Source organism: Apteryx rowi, unplaced genomic scaffold (assembly GCF_003343035.1).
Source record: "Apteryx rowi isolate R43461 unplaced genomic scaffold, aptRow1 scaffold_469, whole genome shotgun sequence".
Classification (NCBI taxonomy): domain Eukaryota; kingdom Metazoa; phylum Chordata; class Aves; order Apterygiformes; family Apterygidae; genus Apteryx; species Apteryx rowi.
The window spans coordinates 252614-276035 of NW_020450726.1; the positions used below are offsets into that span (position 1 = coordinate 252614).

At 39.9% G+C, this 23422-nt stretch overlaps 1 protein-coding gene across 7 annotated transcripts in view; it reads right to left on the reverse strand.

Annotated features, from left to right (window-relative positions):
- Nucleotides 1–23422, reverse strand: part of TRIO (trio Rho guanine nucleotide exchange factor) — a 254157-nt gene that overhangs the window by 107502 nt on the left and 123233 nt on the right. For all 7 annotated transcript variants that reach the window (XM_026077921.1, XM_026077922.1, XM_026077923.1 and 4 more), the window contains 7 exons: nucleotides 18543–18712; nucleotides 17383–17557; nucleotides 10192–10387; nucleotides 9371–9537; nucleotides 3200–3319; nucleotides 1398–1589; nucleotides 604–753 (listed from right to left, as the gene is read on the reverse strand). In XM_026077921.1, the coding sequence (XP_025933706.1) occupies nucleotides 604–753; nucleotides 1398–1589; nucleotides 3200–3319; nucleotides 9371–9537; nucleotides 10192–10387; nucleotides 17383–17557; nucleotides 18543–18712 (1170 nt within the window). The remainder of the gene's footprint in view (nucleotides 1–603; nucleotides 754–1397; nucleotides 1590–3199; nucleotides 3320–9370; nucleotides 9538–10191; nucleotides 10388–17382; nucleotides 17558–18542; nucleotides 18713–23422) is intronic.

Sequence of the window (23422 nt, forward strand, 5' to 3'; positions counted from 1 at the left end):
AAAGCCTTTGGTTATAGGATTGGTTACGCTGCTTTGCAAGTGCACATTTCACTTTTATTCAGTATGATCAATAACCCACTTCCCTGGGAAATTAGTTGGAATGGAAACCTTTCATTTGTCTGCCGACTGTTACCCAAACCCAACTACTCCCAGATGCTTGTCTAGCAACTGCCTCCTTCTGTATTCTATCGCAGTCCAAGAACATCTGAGAGCTGCTCTGATGCACGGGCAGCCATGGCACTATGGGGCTGTCACTTCTTTTCCAAAGCAGCAGCTTTTAAGTGCTCTTTAGAATGACAGTTGCTCAAAACAGTGATTCCCAACTCCACTTCAGTCACAGTGGGAGACTTGCTATCTATTGAAGTTCAACAGGAAGTATATTTATAAAACTGGCTACAATTTTATGCACTTGGCAATATTCTCCTAATCACTGTCAGAAGCCATTAACGTGCCACTTCCTGCATCTTTGCAGTTCAGGACATTCATGAGCTTTTAAATGGGTCTTGGGTTGTTGCTTTCCACGTGCATTTCAGTGCTGTGAGAACAAGTGTTCAACTGCATGCTTTCCAAGACACAGAAGAACAAAGAGGTKGTAAGTCCGACCTTTAGGAATGCCTCCTTCTGTTCCAGGTGTTTGCTTATCATGGGGGTAACGTGGTCTGTTTCAGAGTTGGGACCCAGTTTGTCCGCTCCCCCGCACCAGTCTTCTTCTCTCTTATATTCCTGCTCCAGACTCTCCAGCACACTGCACACCTATTGGGCGAAAGGAGTCCAATGCAAATTTCAAATGAAATTCAGTAAGACAAAATTCAAGGGCAGATAATGATTCAAGCCAGAAAAACTGAAAACCAATCTACCCCAATATATAACCTAGGTTCTGACATGTTTTGACTAGGACTTAAGGGAAGGTAACTAACTTGGGCTGTAGGTTTGCAAGCACTGGCACACTTAACTGAATTTGCTCAGAAAGCTGCCTCCTAAAGTTGCTTGTCGTTCCCCTCTCTGTAACTGCATAGTTCAGGATGGGCTTCAGATAGGATTGCAAAGGGAGCAACCTTGTCAATCTTCCCCCTAACTATTCTGCCGAATCATAGGAATCTGATTTTTCCTCTGACTCACATGAAAAAAGTCAGTATTAACCATATGAAGGACTTGAATTAAAGCCTCTGTTACTGTAACTTGCTTATGCAAAACTCATCTAAAAACACACAGTTTCTGTTTCTAAGGCAGCTGGGAAGAGGATTTGCTTTTTGTACTTTTTGTGTTTTATAACAGCATGCATTATCAAATAGTAAATCTAATCAAGCCTAATCAACTATACTTTTAAGTACTGCTGTTTTATCCCCCACACGGAGGAGTTACCCAAAGTAGATACAGGTCATATAGCATTTTGGTACCTGTTCAGAAGTTTTATAGAAGGCCACAGAGGCATTCACAAGCTTGAGGCGGTCCTCCATCTTGAGCATCAGTTGCTGCCAGTGGGAAGCAACCTTCTCTGCACACTCCCTGATCATATCCATGTCGTAGTGATTAGCCTGCAGCATTGCCTCTGCCTTCTGCTGAACCTGTAGGGCACTCTGATGTGTTTTCTGACAAGAGATCAAAATTTAGGAGTTCAGTGGAGCATTTAAGTTTATTTTCTTGAAGACCTCAAAGGCTCACATTTGCCCTATGTCAATGATGACACTTTAATTACACACATGTGCGCACGCACACACAAACAAAAATAAACCTGTAATATTAGTCACTGCCTGACTTTACTGTGCAAACACAAAGAAAATAAACCCAGTGGAAGTTTGTCATCAGATCAACAATGACCAGCAGTCTGTAAGCAGTAGTCACAGCATTAAGCCACACATGGCATACCCATGTTGCAGTATAGAACCTTATTACAATCATGGATTCCAGGTTGATTTTCCCCCCCCCCCTCCATGGTGGGAAAGATAGAAAAGCTGTACCTTTTTTGGTTTGATTGCTACTACTGTCATCACAAGTTTACTGCAGTCCATTGCACATTAGTGGTGAGCAAATGAAGGTGTAGATATGCAGGATAATATAAAACACAACTGTCCATTCATTATTAACAATTTTTAACTTTAGCTCTGTCTCTGTATATGTCTATGTATGTATGTACATATATACTTGCCTAAAATCTGGAAGCCCTAACTGTAATAAGTATGATTACATGTGAGTACAAAATGACCCAGAAAACGTAGAATACAAGTTTCCTAATCATTTATCCATAAATGGACAAATGCCTAGAGCTCTCATTTTWTTTATACTGAAGAGTTACCAGAGCTCTCAAGAGTGAGGACACATAGTGCAAACTGTAAAACAGAGCGGGGAAATGCAACTCCACAGAGTGGCAGAAGAACATGCAACAGTTTGCAAGACAGGGTACCTCTGAAAATATTTTCCCCAAAGAATCATAACATTGTTAAATTTTTCAGCAAAAGTCAAGTTCTTAAAAAAATTCAATATACATAATCAATATCACCATAAGTGCCTTGATAGTGCATATAAGTTATATATAATTACTTTATAATGATAATACTGCATTCTGCTTGATCTTAAGATCTCTGTCCAATTTTAGCACAGAGATCACCAAACCACAACACTTAGTTTGAAATTCAGTTAGTGAAATCTTGGGGCCAGGGGGAGGGAAAGAACAGAGAAGGGGAAGGACATGACACCACTACACCAATTTCAGCCAAACCTACCGCCCAACAAAAATGAAGGTGTTAAAAGACTATAACAGAGTACACTCAACTGATGATGCTGTTCTGTGCATTAACCTTATCAATTAATCTTATACTGTTGTGTTCTAACAACAAATGGAAATACCATTTTAAGTTAAATTGCTGTGAACAGACTTGTTTGATTTATTATAGCATTTTTCATTCCTATCTAATCAAAAAAATAGCTATCACTTCACAAAGTTGCAAAAAGGTACTGAGAACATGCATTCATCTGGAATTGCTGCTCCAAAATGAACAAGAACAAAACCCCCACCTTCCCAACAAATATTTTCATCTCCTTGCCTTCAGACGATTTCAACAACTTTTCCCAAGCACAAAATACCATGTTGTTCACCCAACAGTATGAAAAGGCACAGAAAAGATGCATCTTCTTACTGTAATGCTTCTGTGAACTGTACTACAAGACTGCTTGGAAATTGTCAGTGAAATGGTGCTTTTACCTCTATTGCGTGTTGAAATTGCTCGTGTTCCCTCTGCAACTGTTCAGCCTCCTGCAGAGAACTAGCAGTGATCAGCCCAGCGTTCAGCATTGACTCCCCATTTCGGATCCAGCCCAAAACCTATAAAAGAGAAGACCATAAACTATGCAAACCCACCGCCAATCAGGAAGAAAAGCATCACTGCTACGAACAAAAATGTTTAGGGTCATATGTGATATTGGAATTGACAACTAAATCATTTATTCGTTATACATTTATAATGGTTTATATATTCAATACAACATAGTGAATTACACTTTCACTATAATTAAGTGCCTATTTCACTCAGATGACACCTCTGTCTTTCAATCACCTATTACATATTTGTGGTTTCAGCTGTTATTGGAACAAGGCTGTGTTTCTGAATGCCACTTCTGTCACCTGGAAAACAGCAACAAGTTACAAGCCATACTTGCTAAAGAGCCAGTGTCAGTGTATGAATTGAGGACATGCAGCTTAGTAAAAAAATAAAAAAATAATTCTGAATATTCACGTTGAGAAAAATGTGACCACTGACTTTTCTAGTTTAAAATTTTTTCGTTGACAACAGTTTTCAGGATGTGCCTTGGCTCATCCGGTGAAGCCACAAGAATCACATGGTGGGAAGGAGCCTCTAGAGGCCACCGAGTACATTCCTTACCAAAGGCAGCGTCATGCACCTTAGGGTCCCTCCCAACAGATCTATGCCTTGTTTGTCACACTAACTCCATTAATGGACATCCTACATCTCCTTCAGACATTTGTATCACCATAAGTCTTTTCTCCAATGTCAAATTCTCAGATCTCCTTTGCTTCAATTTAGGTTTGTTTACTTTCTCCTGCCCCTCCCAAATTACATTTCCTCCATCTTAGTATCAGCTTCTATATCTTTTTTCCCTCTGCCTCAAGAACATTACCATATTGCCTCCTCTAGATTCTTCTCTTGTTGACCCCAGTTTGTTCAACCACCCCCATGTGAACTTCAGCCCCTCATTTTTCACACTGCCCTCTTACAAGCATTCTCTAGCTGATACCCATTGCTTCAGTCAAGACCTTTCAAACACTGAGCAAAGCTGGCCATAATTTCATCCATTTTGGAGGATGTGCCTGTTTATAAATACTAATATAGGGTTTGTCTTTGTTAAAAACAAAAAACAAAAAAAACCCAACCAAACAAAAAAACACACACACACACACCACACACAACTTGACTTGCGTTCAGGTTATGCACTGTCATCTGTGCAACTTTTCCACAAAACTACTATCGCTACCCTGTATTTGTATTGCTGATTATTCTTGCCAGTACATTATGCTCTGCACGTCACTAAAAACTCATCCTCCTCTTGCAGAGCAGTTTACCAATACGTCAAGATCATTTTGAACTGCAATCCAATGTCTTCCAATGTATTCCACTCCCTTTTCCAACTTTTTTTGCCATCTTCAATTTTAAAAGCATAATCTCTACCCTAATATACAGAATTTTTTTGACTAAAAACGTGAACCTGTATCCAAATCCAGAACAGACTGCTACAGAATCCCTTTGAAATGTACTTTCCATTTCAGTGAGTCACTAATAACTTTTTTTTTTTTAAACTGAGTATGGTTTTCCTGCAAGTTTTCATTCATACTCACATACTCTCATATGCCATTCCCATAGCAAGCTAGGGCCAGGTAGACTCAACTGAACTATTTTGAAAGCTTTAATAAAATAAAGATCTATGCCATCTGCTTTTCCACCTTTATCCAGAAGATCTTCTACAGGATTTATCATGGAGAAGTCATGCCTAACTCCTCTATGTTGGCCTTTTGTCCTCTCCTTGTCATTGATTAGGTTTAATAATCTACTTGTTTCAATATTTTTCCTGGAAGTTATGTTGAAGTATAATCCCTTCCTTAGCTAATTGTTTCCACTTTTGAAAAGTGGATGTTGAGTTCTAGTCCTGCAGATCTCATCCAATTTACAGAATTTTACAAAAGATAACCACTAATGCCTACGAGATCATGTCAGGCAGTTCTGTAGGTATCCTGGGAGAAGTCGTTTGGGCCAAGTTGATTTGAAAACAACCAGTTTAAGCAAACCTTCTCTGATCTTGTCTTACATATTGATTTTTAACAYTTAACCACTGGCACTAATTATATTAACCGCTGAATCATAGTTAACACTAAACACAGAATCTGGTGACCCATCTATCACACTACTATTAAGAGTACTGCTCCAGATTATAACTAGGTGAATCAGGACAACATGACCATAATCACAGATTGAAAACAGGTAGAGAAACAAGGAAGAGGACCTATTAAAGGTCAAATCCTTAAAATGAAAGACATGTGTGGTCTACATCCAAAGTATATTCTAACACATCTTTAGCAGCTTGAAGCAGCTGAGGTCTAGCCACCTTTACACAAGATCCAGTCCCACAAATCTGCATCTCAGTCACCTTTTGTGTGATATGCTTGTTCAGACAGCAATATTGTTGTATTAGTGATACACTTCTTTCCAATTCTACCTGCACAATTAATTGTTAACAAGCTTTTTTTTCCCCCCTCCACTGATAGTGTGTTTGAATTCTTCTATATAAGACCTGCAAGTTCATAGAAAAAAATAAACCTACAGTGCAGAGGTAGGCATAAGAGCACCTCATGGGTGTTCTCCTTGACTTGGCATCCCACCACACACAATAAAGACCCTCTGGCACAGGACTTGCTATTTCAAACACAGTGATTTGCCCTCCTGCTGGTCCCAGACTAGGGTGGACAGCAGTGCAGAAGCAAAGCTGCTGGAACTCACAGGAGGAAAAGATGCCAGCAGCACTTTCTCCTTCCCCAGCCTCCTGCTCAAGCTCTGTGGGGAAACGTAAGTGCCAGTAAATAGCAAGCTTATTTCTCTCTCCCCCCCASCCCCCGCCCCAATGCTGCTGCCTTCTAGCATTCATTGATATGTTCCCATCACCTCAGAGTCCGAGGGGACTGCACATCCCATCCCCTTTCTGCCTTTGGCAGGCTAGAAAACCATCAGCAGAGCATCAGAAAGACTGTGGAAATGAAGCTGGCAGTTTGGCACACTTAAAGGATCAAGCAGGTAGTTATACAGCTAAATACTTGATTTAAGTTTAGTTGCTTGGACTGTGTTTTCACTCTAAACATGTTCACAAGACACACCTGCTTTGGGCTGTTGTCCTAGCTACCTTTCTGCATCCATCTGGCACTATATGGAGTGCCAGGACACTCATCCCGAGTACTGGCCTGCTATTTTAGGAGAACGAGAGCTCAAGCACCGGTCTACATTTGCACCAAGCTAAGAGACCTGCATGTGGGAATCAAAGGCAGTTCAAGGTCCTCCTGAGGGTACAAGTTCAGAGTACGTTGTTGTACGGATAAAGCTACAAATATGTCCAACAACACACATCATGCCCAGACCAGCAAACAGTATTGCACTGCAAAGGTTTAACCAGTGTAGTAGAATCAATGCATTTTGAAGCTTGGCAGAGATTCTGAACCTGCAGATGCTCCATGTTAAGTATAGTAAAGTATTCATTCTACAAAGTGAATATGTGAGAGCAATTGCAGCAGTAAGTAATCCAGCAGCTACATATTTTAGATTCATTCAGTGACCAAGAAAAAGTTCGCCTGGTACACATGCAGATGGAGTTCTGGATGAGACAGATGCTTTCTTATCTAAATCTCTGCCTCTATCTAACCACTTCATATTATTGCAGGTTACATATACATATAGCTATTAGTATATACTGTATAAAGTGTGAAAATACAATAGCAAGAATATAAGTTTTGGCAGAAAAAAAATCAAATGGAAAACTTGCTAAAATCTTTAAATGGAGACAGTATCCCATCTACATAATAAGTATGCTTACACACAGTTCAGCAATAAATCTGGCAGGAAATCACAGCAAATGAACTGGAAAACCATGTGCTCACTGCTTCAGGCAACAAAATACAAATAAAACAGACTGGAGAGAAGGTTTACTGTGTCATGTTACTCTCAGGTAATGCACCTGCTAAGCTATGAAGCTTTTTCCAGTTCAGAGGAAACAGCAAAAGATCACACTCTTCCTGATATTTAATAAATCAAATCAGATATGGGTTTCTGAAAAGGCAACTGAAATCAGAGAACTAAAAGTTATTAGCCCTAAAACATTCCATAGGGGATGAAAAGCAGTCCAATGAGACAACATAACATTTAATTTCAGTTCCTTTCAGCTTTTAGATCTTCAAATTTGGAAAGCACTGTAGGTTCATTTTTTACAGTGAAAACCTGAAGAAGGAATATGACATGAACATAATAATAYATGAACATGCTGTCAGCTATCTGTTTGTGTAAGTTTATTTGAAAATTTACACCTAAAGCAAAAACAGGTATTATGACATTTAATTTAAAATAAAGTCCCAGGGCACAGAGATGTCTTTTTGGAATACAAAATAGAATGCATTTTTCTCCTAAATCCCAGTCTAATAATAAGAAATGGCCACTGGCTAGAATAGCATACTATTGATACCTTTATTATAAGATGAACTCATTTCTTTTGGGCTTTTTTTTTCTAATCTAAACTTGAGTTTCAGTTCAGGCTAGTAATGGTTCAGACAAGTTACAAAGACCTTACAGAATGAATCTTCCAGCCACATACTAAGTGTGACATGGATATTCCTCTACAATCCACGATACTTATCTTTGGCTTGTATCTGCCAAAATACAGAACATTTGTCCTACAAACACATGGCAAACAGAGGGTTAAACTGGTCTTTCTTGTTACATTTAACTTCCTTACAAACAAAGCTAACAGAGCAGGGCRCTTAAAGTCAGAGCACGCAACGTAAAAAACTATTTTGTAGTATGGCACTGAAGTGTAATGCAAGTGCTGTATTCTGTGCTGTAAATGAATATTATTTCAGTATCGAGTGAATGATTTTTTTCCCTGCACTAACCCACCCTATCCTAACCTACTGATGTGTCATAAAGGAAAGAGAGTGCCTCAGGTGGCAAGCAAGTCATTGCACTCAAGAATAAATCAGGCATGCTGCATATGACACCAACTCGACTCTTTCCTTTTGTCCTTAAGATAGCACACAACTGAGTGCAGAAAGTTGTTGCACATCAGGATAGTTTATCTCAATCATTACTCATGTGAAAGAGTAATGCGTATTTTACATTTACCAGATAAACAAGCGCTAAAGGGGATAAAGGATACTTCTGTTGAGTATGCTAAGGCTTGAATGAGATGGTCATATACTTGGTTAATGTCCCAGACTGCAGTCACAATACACTAAGTTCTTTGCATTCCTTTAATTCAAACCTGCACACAAACTTTGTCTCTCCCACTAGAGATAGTCACCAACTCCTTCCTGGAAATACTTTGGGAACCTTCTGTTCACCACTCCTACACTCACTGGACCCCTTTATTTCATCGCAGTTTGGGAGCTTTCATATTCATAATCTCATAACAAAGATGAATTTTTGTAAGAGCTCATGACAAATAGAAAAAGAACAAATTATATCAGCAGCCATTATGGCACATACTAATATAACAGACTTTTGTATACCTCTGTGAAGCTGCCAAGAGTGAATTAGGTCAAGAACTCTTACTTCCCAATTTTTTTTTTATTTTTTATTTTTTAACTTTCACCAACTTTAGCACATTTTGCCCACAGCATCTCAAAATTCACCAAAAGTTTAGGCATTTATCAGACAAAGACCTCAAAAATTGCCATGTCATTGCCAGGAAAATAAAAATTTTACTTTCCTTGTCCAGGGAAGTAAACTCTGCTGATACATATAATCACTATTTGAAGATGTCACAAACAATGTACAAAGCCATATTAGGCCAGTGTTCAGGGAATATCACTGAGCATTTTTATTAATCAGAACACAGATGATAAAAGTATGGATTTAAAATCCATAAAGTTACTCTACACTTCAAACATTTGACTCGTATCCATGCAGAAGTAGAAGTTGTTAATGCACATTAAAAACGCACTTGTACTAACAGAAGATGCAACCTCTTAGGTGCTCAATTCAAAGGCCCCCCAAAAAGTAAAAGACTTTATAGCAGAAGGTAATTTCCTGTTTCTATTTGCAGGCATATACCTCCGCAGGAGGTATGGTATATGTCTTGGGGGCCGATACACCCGAGGAACTCGTACCTGCTTGACTTCAGCCTGAAGGTGGCGTAGCTGCACGCACTGCTCCAAGTGTTTGCGGTGCTGCTCGGCCGCTACGTCCAGCTCCTGCTGCTTCTCGTGAAGAAACTCCAGTAGATCCTGAACGCGAGTCGCCATGTCTACGTCTCGGTCACAGAGCAGCTCCACACCTGTAATCAGCCAGTCATTCACAACTGACTTGCAAGTCTTTCCTAGCAAAGTAGCACATTTCCACAGTTGTAGGCTTTCCCAGTTCCTTCTCTAAGTATAACTCAATCTTTTGGGGCATTTGCTTAAGTGAGCATAATTTTTGCACTCTTCCAAAAATGCAAAAAATGTTTTTGTTTATATTTATTTATTTATTTAGAAGCCCGAGATTTACCCTACTACACACAGACAAAAGGACATCAAGTGAAGGGGCATAGGAAGCCAAAAAAGACAACTTTCTACTTGAAAGCCCAAAATGGCTTGATTAAATTGCTGTAACTATAAAATTAACTACCCACTACTTAGTCTAACCTTACTGACTTCCTGAGCTTTTTCAGTGAAATTTCTTCCCTAAAAACTAAACATTTTCAGGTGTTGCTGACTCCTAGTTAATGATTACAAGGCAGAACAATGGCATATTCACATAAATGTTATCAGGTGATGCAAGTACAAAGAAAGAAAAAGGAGAGAGAGAGAGGAAAAAAAAAAAAAGGATATTCCCCTTCTCCAGTTTACAGTTAACCAGCATCTCTTTCATTTTCATACATCCCACAGACACACAACTGGGTAATTCCTATAAAGGCAGTGCCCTGAATAGTCCGATGGAGCCATCTTACCAGATGCCTGCACTTCATTGACATACTGCAGCAGGTCTTGCCCTTGGTGGATGACATCAAAGGTCAAGTTATTCATGGTCAGGGCCTTGTCCGCATGATGCTGGAGCCTCTGTTCTGCTATTGTGAGATCTTCAGTGTCGAAGTCATTCATCTGCTGAGAGAGCTCATCGTTCCAAGATTCGAGGTCTGAAATTATCTGGGAGGAAAAGGAGGAAGACAACGGTCACTTCTTGCTAGACAATGTGTGTTTATTTCCAAAGTTGCACATAGGAAGATGGAGGTCAGAAACTTGAGTTATCCAGTACTGATTGATTTCACAGGTTCAACACTGTTCAGACATGGGCTGTTTCAGCATGGGATTTAAGTTCCGGCAAATGCAGAAGAACCTATTTCCCTCATCTCTCAAGCCATACTTGCCTTGTCAAAGCCTGTGATACCATGGGTGCCCTAGCCTTGTCTAAAGTACTTTGGATGTACTACACGAGCACATCACTCGTGAAATAGATGAAATTAAAATGTTTTCTTTCCACATTTAGAGAAAAATGTTGATCTAATCTCTTTTCAGACTACACTAAGTAACAATTCATACATTAAGTGCCAGCTTAGCTCTTAATTATTTCACTGAAGCTCTTTCAGTAGCAGGCCAATTCTAACCCTCTGTGAGCAGGAACCACCAAACTCTGTAAGCACATTGAACTTCTTTTACAAAAAACAAAAACGAACAAAAAAACCCAACAACAACAACAACTGAAAAGCAGTCTTTATCATAAAAGGGAGGGTAGTCAGTGAATGGAGTAAGAACAAAAAGCAATACAGAGTTAAATTTACTTGCTGAAATCATAGTTCAGTTTGCACTTCAGTTGGATTTTACTCTCAGCCATAAAACATCCAAAAGAAGGGTAGTGAAGGAAGTACTTCTAACACACATATGACAATTATAAGTCCTTCTCCTCTATCCACACAAGTGGATTTTCCTTACGATATTCCTAAACCTGGCTGACTCCCGGTAGCTGACATCATTTAGCTCATCAGAAATGGAAAATATTCTTTTTAATTAGGATATAAAACTGTTTTTAAGTAAAACATATTAATATTCCAGTAGAGTCCTTACAAATCCCAATGCTCAAAAAGGAATGGATTCTTATGGCACAGGTGTGATGCATCAGTTACTTATTTCAAACAAGCCTGTTTGATACACTTGTCCCTCAAGCCTGTAATCGATTTTTTCATAATTTTTGCCACAAGTTACTGTAGAGAATGGGGAAAGAAAAAATTTTAGGCATCTAAAGCTAAGCCATGCTTGGTTGTTGCATTCTTGGATTTCAGGAGTAGGACAAACTGACATGAACAGTGCTTAATGAGAGGGGAAAACACATTTGCACAGCAAGACAGAGCAAAAAGAGGATCTGGCCAAATGGGCATTAGCAACAAAATTGCTGGTTGCATAAATATTTAACAAATGTCATTTGCTGTCAGCAAAAGGAGTATGCCACTATGCTTTCCGAGTGGTTCAGCTGCAAAGTTACTGAGACAATTAAACTATAACAGAAATTCTAGGAAAACAAACCTTGCAGGAAAAAAAACCAAAAAACCCACAGAACTGAAAATAAAACAAGGCTAAATTGTCTGTATAAAGTTTCTGTAGTTGGCTACAATCTCTCTTGATGGCTTGTTTTCATTCTGCTCACCTGATGCCATAAAAACTGGACACTTTAAGCAATTATTTTAGAATTGTGGCATCAATGAGCTACTTTGTTTTAAAGATGATTTGCCAGAATCTTACCCAATTCACTAAGTATTCAAGTTTTGCACCATGCCATTAGGGGAGATGCCCAACAATTAGCATAGGTATTTGCAATCCCTAATCCTGATCAGCTAACCTCTACCCAAGTGAAAATGGGCAGAAACTCATGTTTCAGAGGCAACACTGAAAACAGAAAAACTGATGGACAAGGGATATAGAAAAATATACAGGCCAAGGCTTTTATCCACTGCTCACAGCTTCTTTTGTCTCTACTGTGTGTGCTCTGAACATTACGTACACAACCTATTCATGCCTTATAAATGGTTCCCTCCTCAAACACACACACAAACTGCCCCCGCCCCACAAAATCCTTCACAATTTCCATTTATATTTAACTCAGTCCATTTCCAATATGTCTCATTTCCTTTCCTCTGTTCTTCATCTCCTTTCAGCTGATCTGAAGCATTTTACAAACTTTAAGTCTTTCTAATAATCCAGCCCAAGAAATCAATCTGCTCCTGCTAATCCGCTTTCCTGCTCTCACATGCCTCAGACCTGCTCTTCCCAGCTCATCTTCAGGAGCTCCAAACCTCTTCCTCTAGCACATCTGCTCTGGGATATGCTTTTGGATATTTAGTTTCTCATTGCACAGTAATGTGAGTTACCCCTTGAAATACATGGGAGGGTAAAGGAGAGCAAGATTTCTTATTATTGGAAAAACTATGTGTTGCCATAGCTTTGTCTGTAAAATGGGATTGGTTTTCTACTTTTATGAATACATACTAATTYCTACCTGGCTTAATGAGTCTGGCATACTTCCTAAGAAACATTACACAGCAGATCACTTCAAACTACGTAACAAGTCACCTAGTGATGGTGCTGTTACTTTTCTCTGGAGGCACTTCGATAACCACGAAGATCATCAACGTGAATATGTTTTCCGGTAATTCTCAGTCTGGGATAGCTGTGTGTTCATTCATTACTAAAAACAGCAAAGGTAGTCTAAAATTTGTTTCCTCAAACCATCCATTGTATTATGGAAAATTTTCAGCCATTAGATTTACCATCTCATTGTCAACCAGTTCAGGTAATATTCTTAAGTTATCCTTAAAAAATAATTATAGTTAGCCTTGGTCAAACTGAGAATCTGAGTGTTAAAGAAGGTTGTGACCTCTGCCATGTTTCAGAGTCTAAATATCATTAAAAACTGGCTTCAGTTTCACATGGCACATTGTGCTAGTTTTAAAAACAAAACCAATGCCCCCCTGTCCCAAGAACCCAGCACCTTACCTGTCTTACTGTCAAACTGATGAAAATAAAGTAATAAACAAAGGCCAATCACTTACAGCAGGAAAGTACTGTGGTTAAGCTTTTTTATATTAATGGAATGATTGATTTTAAGTAGCCTGCAGTCATTACATCCTCTCATACTATCCTGGGATTCACTGTGCCTGACATGAATGACAGGTAGTTTTAAGAGGTCAGCACTRTGTGTCACTTCAACCAGGAGTTTTCAGTGATACTGCCCGCAAAGAACAGCATTTTAAGAAGCGTAACTTGTTCCTATGTTATTTTTTGCAAGCCCGAGGTTAAGATCACAGTCCACACATTCTCTGGTCTGAAACACTCAATGCAAGTGGATGGCATTCCCTGTCCCCTTTGAAAGCATGAGAAAACCCATGATAAAAATAAATCAAACCAGCATGGCTAGTCCTACCCTCATTCAAAAGGCAGGAAACCCTAGTGCACATCACAGCCAAGTATCTTAACAATATTAGAAATTCTTGCACACTTTTTCACAGCAGTAATTGGTTGGCTCAAGGTGACCTATTTCAGCCATTATGATCCTGCAGTGCAAATCTGAAGGTACTGACAGCAGTTAAAAAAAAGTACATTAAGTGCTCTCTGCCCACATTCTTCAAGGCTTCCCCTGGAATTTCTGCTTTGCAAGGGACTTTTAGAACAAGCTCCTATTTTGTTTTTAAAGTTTCATCAAGACAATTAGCATTAATTAAACAGAACAAAGATGAACGACTTTAGCAGACAATTAGAGCAACTGAATCACAAATTAATTCTGTTCTTCAGGAAATGGATACCCTAGCACAAACACAGGGAAACCACTTACCGTATCATCTGTTCAAGAAGTTCCCAGTGCACAGTATGAGCTGCCTGACATACCTTTACATTTGTTAAAACCTAGGGGACAGTGACAGGAAATAAGGCAGGGTACAACACTGAAGGGGTGCAGACTCTTTCATGCTGACTGGGAAAGAAATTAGGAACCACAGATTTCTCTTCAGAAGGGCCTAAGTAGCATTCAGTTGGCCCACAAAATGATAACCAGGACCTGGAAAACTATGTGCTGGGGGAGAAAGGAAAAGGAAGAAAGGAAGGGAAAAAGAGTGAAGTCTGTGACCCAGCAGCTTGCATACTTGCCTTTTCAGCTGGATAACTGAACAGGCATCCTGTAAGTATGGTCCAAAAATAGAGATAAAACTGTGGCTTGAAACATGTGTCGTATGCTTTGTTTGGAGCCCTGACAGAGGCCTAGAGGTATTTAAGTCATGGACAAGCAGAAACACACAGACGCAATGATTTACACACTCCCAAAAGCACATATTGTAGGCTATATTCATTGCTACCAGTGCTACCTTTCTGCTGTCTAGGCACATGTATAGCTTCTCTACGCTGCAAATACTTGTCCACCCCAAGAAGGAGCAAATAATGCGCATGAAGAGTCCCTTTGCTTTGCCTTCAGTTAGTACAGGCATTCACAACACAGTCCTTCAAATACCTCACAGCAAAGGTACTTCCAAGCTTACTAAGGATAGAGAGGGTCAAGCTTATATGCCAAGACCAAGGGGCAAAAAGGGTATAGTGCTATAGTTAGAGCAACATCAGAGAAGCAGCAGAATCTGAACAGTTGCAAGATAAAAGTCAGTAACTAAAAGAAACTAAAAGAGTATGCAATAAGTCCAGGGAAGAAAAGGGACAAGAGGAGGAGGACTAACCCTGGCGGCAAAGCTCACCACTGGCCCCAGGAGCATGGCTGTACAGTAAGAACCTGCAGGGTCCCAGGATATCCTTTGTTCCATTTTAGCCTGTGTTATTTTTCATGCACTAAGCAAAGCTAGAAACACTACTCTCCTTCCACAAAAGCTGTGCCCACAGGATGCTACCCTGAACAAACTGCCCTACAGGCAAGTCTTAACTGACTGGCCAGTTGCACAAAATCTATGATAAAGTAGGAGGTCAAAACAAAGCCTGCAAGTTCCTAGCTGGTACGAAAACATTGACTCCTCCTCACTTTCATGTTACTTCATCTGAGCTTCTGCTTTTAAATAACTGACCTGGAACTACTGCCTGCATTTTCTTCTGGGAAGTTTCCAAACAGATGACTGCCTTCAGGGAGAGGGAGAGGAGAACTAGGCTTTGCTGAGGAAGCAGAGAGACAGCACAGGGTACAGAGACAGCAAGACAACCAACATTTTGCTGAAGACACTCTTTAGCCAGGTCATCACAGCCCAACTTCCTCCCGGGAGGGATCCTTGGAAATCTTAAATAAGCAAAATTTTTGTTTCCGTGCCACATAAATAAGATACACTAACTCTTTCAACACAGTAATTGGTGCATTGTTTTACATTGTACATGCCAAAATGTAAAGCATGCCAAGTTTCAGCTTTAGAAAAATCAAGAACTATCAAGTTAGGATATGCAGCTTTCCACTGCAAAAACCTACAGGCATCAAACGATATATACAGTAGTACTGCTATCTACACAGACGCTACACTGCACTGAAGGACCAGAGCACACCTGCAAAGCAGAACTCTGCCYGCCACTGACCTTCTGCTATTGTAAAATTCTGGTTTAGGTCACCTATAGCAGAGAGCAGTCACCTAAACCTGAACTTCACTGAAACTTTGAACCTAATTCTGCCTTTAATTTTCTCACCAGCCCTTGCTCCTCTCTCCTCAATCCCTCCAGTTTAGCGTTCTACCCGAGAACGTCACATAGACGCTGTTGAGCACTGGAGACCGCATCTACGTAGATGGCAAAACTGCTGAAAATCTTGTAACAAGGAGATATCTTTTATGCCCCTCTGCATATACCAGTCATCCAACTAATTATCACAATCACTGTTCTACCAAGCTGGTCCAGCCTTTCCTTTGCATGTTCAAGACAGCTGCTCTCACATAACCAAAGTAGTAAAGTCCCTGCAGACTAGTTCCATCTCCCAATGTGAACTGCAAAATAGAGAACCTTCTTAGTCTTCCCTTAGAGTTATTATTACTGTACAGTGTACAGTCCCACTTGCTCTGTGGGCACAGATCAAGGAACTGCATCTGCCTATTCCTGCATTGCACCTGACAATCTGCTTGACTAAACCAGCATCCAGCAATGAAATCTAATCTTGATTTTAAGAAAACACCTGAAGAGCTATCACTTCCACTCGTTGCCTCTTTACCCTTGCTCCATTCCTACTTAATCAACTGTTGCAGCTTTTACTATCTGCCAGGGAAGGGGTAAAGTTAGGGCTGCAACTCCTGATTTTCAGAGCCCCAAGGTAAGCCGTTAGATAGTCAGACAGGATCATGCATCAATAGATACCCTTGAAGCTCTGGAAGTAACAGCTCAATTTTAGTCACTGTGTGCAGCACTGGTCGTTTTACAAAGATCATACAACCAACTTAGCTGAAACTTTATAATGCAATTCTACCAACATAAGCGATGCATGGAGTTTCATGCCCATTTGTATACATRTTTCTATCCACAACCATAAGCTTTTCAACTGATATTGCTATAAGTATGCTCCAAAATTTGGACAGTCTGAAAACAGCTTGAAATTTTGCAGGGTAGTGACTACACAACAACTACAACTGCTTGCATTATTTTTAGAGCTGGGAAAGTCTTATTGAAGCAGGGGCAGGGGGGCACACAGTCCTTAACAGCATTCCCAAAGATTAAAATAGAATTCCAAACACCACTTGTAGTTGTCAACTGAAAAAAGGGCTGCAGATATGGAAAAGAAAGGGAGGAGAGAGATTACGACAAAGCAACGGTTTAGAGCTTTTGTACTAAAGCATCTTGCAAATCTTATCATTCATATTTACTATAAGCCTACCAGTTACAATATCAAGGCAGCTTGATATTCAAACCATACTTGCCAGATGAAGCAACTGGTACATATGATTTTACATGACAATACACAACAAGACACTTGCTCAAATGCACACTGGGATCCAATTAATATCAAAGAGCCCAGCTCTATGCTCTGCTGAGACTTTCACACGCAAGACAAAAGCAAACCAGAAACTTCAGGTGAGAACTAAGCCCACCAGTCAGTTGAGCCACATGTCAATGAAACTACACAACCATCTTGGTATGAATGTTCCCACAGGACGAGAGCAGGAGCAGTCAGTGCTGTGCAACTCAAAGCAGACACTCACATCTATTGCGTCCCTTTCAAAGATGCGGAGCTGCAGGAACAGCTCAAGCTTGATCTTGCGTTCTTGAAAAAGCTCCTCCATCTGAGACTGGGCCTCATCCAGCTGCTGCAGGACTGTCTCTATGTGATTGATTGAGCTGTTATGGGGGGTCTTGTTACTAGAAATGGCAGAATCTCTATTCAAACCAGAGAGAGAGAGGAAAGAGTATTAAGAAAAAAAAAAAGCAACACAATTTAGATTCTAAACATGATCATGAAATAAAAGACTTTTTTTTAAAGATAAGAGGGTTACTGCAAGTCACATTACACAAAGGTTAAGTTTGTACATCTTTGTTAGTAGAATCTCTGTTAAGACGACATCCAAATTAAGTTTCACTGGTTGAAAGAACTTTAAGAAATGAGATTACTTTCATTTTTTGACCAACTCAACATTTAAGGACCTTCTGTTTACAGAAGGAATAAAATTTAAAACGAGGGGCAAATCCTTTTACTGTGAAAAGGAAGTGGCATATGATAACTATTTACTCTACTGAAGCTTCCTGGCAGTGAAAAATCGAAATTAGAAATTTGGAGAGAAAAAAAAAAAAGAATACCTGATCTTTTACTTTAATATAAAAACCATAAATTCAGACAAGATTGTCAACTCCTGCAGCAAATGGGGCATGTACCAGTGCAGAAGGTCCCCAAATTTATAAAGATTGTTATTGAATAAAATGGACTGCAAACTGATGGTCTTTGCTGGATAAAAGTTACAGATCAGTGTGCAAAACAATTTCAAGTGTCACTTTATAAAAGGGTYGCTGCTCAGGATTCAAGCACTGAGGAGCCCTGCAAGTCTACAAAGACATGTGATTGCTCCTATCACAAAGGTAGCTTATGTAAACAAAATCTCCTTCTGGTGAAGGTAGTGTTTATGAGCCGAGCTTCCTGTAAACAGACAGAGACAATCAGTACAGAATGAAACATAAATGTAGTCCTAATATTTACAGAATTTATTTATAGGTCACATCTTTTAGTCATCATCTCTACCCTCAGAATAGGAAGAGACTCACAGAATACTAGAGATGTGCCAGAAGAGATTTAAATAAAAATAAACCTGATGTTTTACAAACAGTAAAATCTCAAAAGATACAATGTTATTTGGATTCAAACACGCATTACCTTAGTTGCTGTATGAGATCTTCGCCTTCTTTTATGACATTGACTGTAACCTGCAGAGTGGTCTGCTGCTGTTGACCAAAACGTTTAATCAGGTCTTGGACAGCCTCCACAGACTCAGCATAGACATCATCAAGCAGCTCTTTCTGCAGCTCTTCAAGCCATGTCCACAACTAAAGAAAAAAAAAAGAAACGTAAGCACTAGGATCAGGCAGACACTATTCCCAATCAGTCTCCCTGGACAGGAAAAACAGACGGAGGGGAACACAGAATTTGTTTCTCTTCATAGGAAAATCCCATCTTCACTTCAACAAAAAGGAGCCTTTGTTCAAATTAAGGTTTTCACTTGTTGGAAATACCAGGAAAGCTTTATCCGTGTTGCCAAGTCACTCTTTCTTTCCCATTTTCCTTCTACAGTCCTGAGTGTCTGCGAGGGAGCAGCAGCATGTTTGTAGTGCGAATCCCATCTGCAGCGCGGCGAGAGAGGCACCAGCAGGGAAATGCTATGGTAACCCTCCCCGAGAGAAGGAAGGAAGGAAGGAAGGAAGGAAGGAAGGAAGGGAGGGAGGGAGGGAGGGAGGGAGGGAGGGAGGGAGATGTATTGTGACCACCATCACATTTGCACTGCCAGGCTGACACATGCACACAGATAACATGACACTTTTTAGTGGCCTTCAAAAAGAGGGAAAAAGAAAAGGACGTTTCAGAAAACAAAATTTCTGTATCTCCTTATCTCTACAGAGAAATCAGATGTAAAAAACCCCACTTTTCAGTATGATATCTACAGCTGTAATGATTACCCTGTCACTTCAATTTACCACTGTTACAGCAAAAATCTTCACAAGTAGTTAAGCTTCACAAGTTAAGAAGTTAATTTCTTCACGTTTTTTTTCCCTTAACATACGCATGCACCCTTGTACAGAACTACTCACACGTTGTAGCATACGGAAAATTCCCTAGGTATATAGGGAATTTTCCTTGTAACAAGGTAGGTATATGCTGGCTAAGTATTATTAGTGGTCACTTGAATCAGACTCTGGTCTTTTCCACAATTTTATGAGGGAAGCTGTTACATCCTAAGCTCTCTGTGGAAAATTTTAACCAACAAACTATCAGGCATCTACTGGGCAAACGATAAAAACACTGCTTGAACAGAGAGAGCGTGCCTGCCTCCTGGGGTACCCCCGTGAGCACCTGAAGCGCAATGCAATAGCTATTCTCTCAGAAAGCATTCAGATCGGGTCCCTCCTCTCTTTTATCATCGCTTCTCAAATCCTGCAAGTGACTCCAAGAGCAATGATTAATTCCTTTTTTTAATCCTGAAAGAATAACTCTGTTTTGATTGAAAGCATTAAGATCTTTGGACTACATTTTAATTTTCACCTTTATACATTTTAGAAATAAAAACAGGCTTCATTAACCTTGAACCTGATTAAAATGTTAACATAGTTAAAATACAGACAGTAAAACAAATGTTTTCTTCATTTGTTTACTTAACATTTTCTACAGAAATACCTATTTCATGCTGTTTGCCTGTATAACGTTTTGCTCATAAAGACTTACTACCAATGCAGCTACATTAAAATAGAAAATTCAATGATGGAGTCTAAGTTTTGAATAATCAGTTCTATTAAAGCTTTATTTTAAAACCGAATGCTTGTTCTTGTATATTTTAGAGCCTTATACACATCTTACAGTAGGTTTTGAGAGTAGCAAGCTACAGGCTCAATTTTCACAAATCAGAAAAAATGGGATTTAACCAAACTGTGTTTTCTACAAAGTATGTCGCTAAAAAAAGAAAACAGAACTGCCTATTCATATGCACTATATTCTTCTGACTTCACATATGCTTCAAAGATGATGACTGTCACATATTTGAATGCAATTCCATATTCATACACATTACAAACTCAAGTCACAGCAGTCTTTCTTAATAAAAGGAGCACGCATCAGTAAAACTTACCACGTGTGCCAAAAGCACTCAGCAGTATTCATTCCAACATAACCCAACGCAGCACCCAACTGTTATTTATTTTTTTTCCAAATGTATACTTAGGAGTACAAATTTCATTTCAAGACAAATGAAACTTCAGATCAAGTAGCTTGACAACACAAACTGAAAACTTTACTCAGGTTTCAATGCCCAGAAGACATGTTTTTCTCTCCTCTCAACTTATGAGGCCTATATCTGAACCAGAAAAATAGGATACTGTTAGAGGTCTTCCAAGCAAGCTGGCTTGTACACAAAATTAGTGCAACTTGCAGTTCTGCAATTAAATTAGTTAAAGAGAGAGTAACACTTTGTTGTCGACTGCAGATCTAACGAATTCAGTGCTAGCTGGAAGAGCTCTACCTCGTGCTTACTCTACTATTTAAACTGGCTTATAAGCAGCCTCATTTTCAGAGACGTTTATCACAGACAAACTAGAATTAAAGCCATTTTGAGCCTCTTGGACTATATTAAGTTTGCCCCTTGGCTCCCTTACAAGCACTGCAACTCAAGGAAGGTCTGAGAACAACTCCAAACTGTTCTCGCAGCTCTTTTGCAGCCGAGCCTCCCATCACACCTGTGCGAGGGACACCTCGCCTCAGTGGTACTAACTCCTCAAGCGTGTTTCAGTCACTTCTGCACTGGGGTGCAGAGGACCTGGCAGGATCAATGAAGCTTGGCACTGCTGGGCCACTGATGTACTGCCCATGTGAATATCTCCCTTCAAGCTCACCCCGGGTACCGGGGACAGAGCCAGCAAAGAACAAGCAGACTTTTCACTCCACAGAGCCAGTCCCCAGCACCACCACCTAAAGCAGAAGGATGTGGACACTGGCACAGCAGAGGGTCATGTGGACTGGCTCAGGATCTGGCTGCCAGAAACGGAGAACTAGCTCCTTGGGAGAGAATCAGCACGACTGTAAACAAGGTATCTTGTCCCCCAGATACACCAAGGGATTCAGAAGGATACTGCATTTGCTAGTTCATTAGCCGAGTCGCCCTCTGCTTGGGCAGGAAAAGCATTTCACGAACGTGCAGAGGAACAATGATAGTAATTAATATGCGTTACTCGTCTAGCTGTGATTCATAGGCTGGTGAAAGTGGAACAGTTTAAGTCATTTCTGAAGTGACTAAACAGCTTTGTGACACTTCCATACCAATAGTTATTCTTTCTAATACATTATCAAGTAAGCTTTTTATCCTTTCCCACTAGGTAAAGTTTCTGACAAACAGCTTCCCCTAAAATAATCTCAAAGTGATGCAGTCTATACACAAAAGTTAGCATAAAGCCACAACAAAGAAACACAACTGTCAGATTACCAGAGCTGGATGCACGTTTGCACAATCTGCTTGGGGGAGCTTAGGCACAACTGGTGTAGTCAGCTGGCTTGCAGAAAGTTTCAAGCCCAGAATTACTGCCTACACTGTAAATTACTTAATTGACCTTGCTTCCTGACACAAAACTAAGGATGAAGATAGTACTAGGGAGCAAAGCCTTGCTTAGCAAAGCTAAAAGAAACCAAAAAGTTCACTGTGTGGAACATCAACAGAGATGAGTGTACCCACACATATGCTCATCAGGGAAGAAGTATGAATTTTTTAGTTCATTTTTTGAGGTAACACATTACTTAACAAAACAGAGCTTAGCAACAAGAACCTAATGAAAACCTTGTCATTGAAAAGCTATTAACTTTCTCTCAGTGTGAATTTTTTGAGCAACTTCCAGTTGTGTCATATTACTCTGTAAAGGACAGAGCATGAAGACCAAACCTACCACTCATTGAGTCCTGTGACCTTAGGAAGAGCTTTATCCAATGGCACTGAAATCTAATGTACAGAGGGCTGTAAGTAACTACACCCAGTCACTGAATGAGGCTCTTGGCCTTTCATCTGCTCTTCACATCTTAGCAGAATTAAAATTGGACGGGGAAATCAAATTCCAAATCCCAACAGGCAAATGTTTCATCCAGCGTATTTTTTCTTGATCTAAATATAGGCACAGCCTAAGAAACATCTGCTTGAATGAGCCTGCATCCTGCGCTACCTCTTTCCCAAGTTCTTGGGAGCATGCCATTAGTCACTGAGATAGTATTCGCTTAATTGTCTGCCACATCCTGGAAGTCTCAGTGTTTCCATCACGGGCCTCCATCCATTTAAGTCCCATCCCTGCAATCTCCTGAAAGACTGAAGCTAAATAAGCCTTCAGTATTGATCTTAAGGTATTTTACTGAGTATAATTGGAGACCAATCACTTGTTACTAAATATCTTCCCCAGTTCAGAGAGGTTTTTTTGTTTTTGTTTGTTTGTTTTTTTTTTAAGGTAAAACATCTGTCAATCTCTTTCACAATTATTTGTTTTTCATTTTTAGACCACCAGCTTTTTGGATCTGCAGTTAGCCTTTTCAGTGAGTTAAGACAGAGAAAGGCAAGGAGCTTCTGTATTTAAAAACTGCCAGTTCCTTTTTTCCCCCCTGCCTCCCCCCAGCACAGCGTTACAGTATGTGTATTACCCCAGGCAGCATTACTTAAGGAGCTGTTATTTGTACAAGGCTAAATGTTACAAGAGGATTCCCCAAAAGGTATGTCTGGGCAGAGAGGGTGTGTGAATGTGTGTGTGTGCGAGCATGTACCTGTAGGCTTTGGCTTTCTGGACGTGCAGCAGACAAAAACCACACCTTACTAAGACCAAAAAGTTGAGATGTTAAAGCCTCAGGAGTTTGTCTTCCAGGGTCTTTCAGTGACATTTAAGACACTAAATGCATGCATTTTTTTTTTAAATTAGATCTAATTACCTTGAAAAAGCTTCAGATAGCTCTACCTGTTTTACAAATATAGTTGAGTGAATTTCCTATTCAGAACAAAATCATGCTGGAAGAAATAGCAAGCTTCCTAA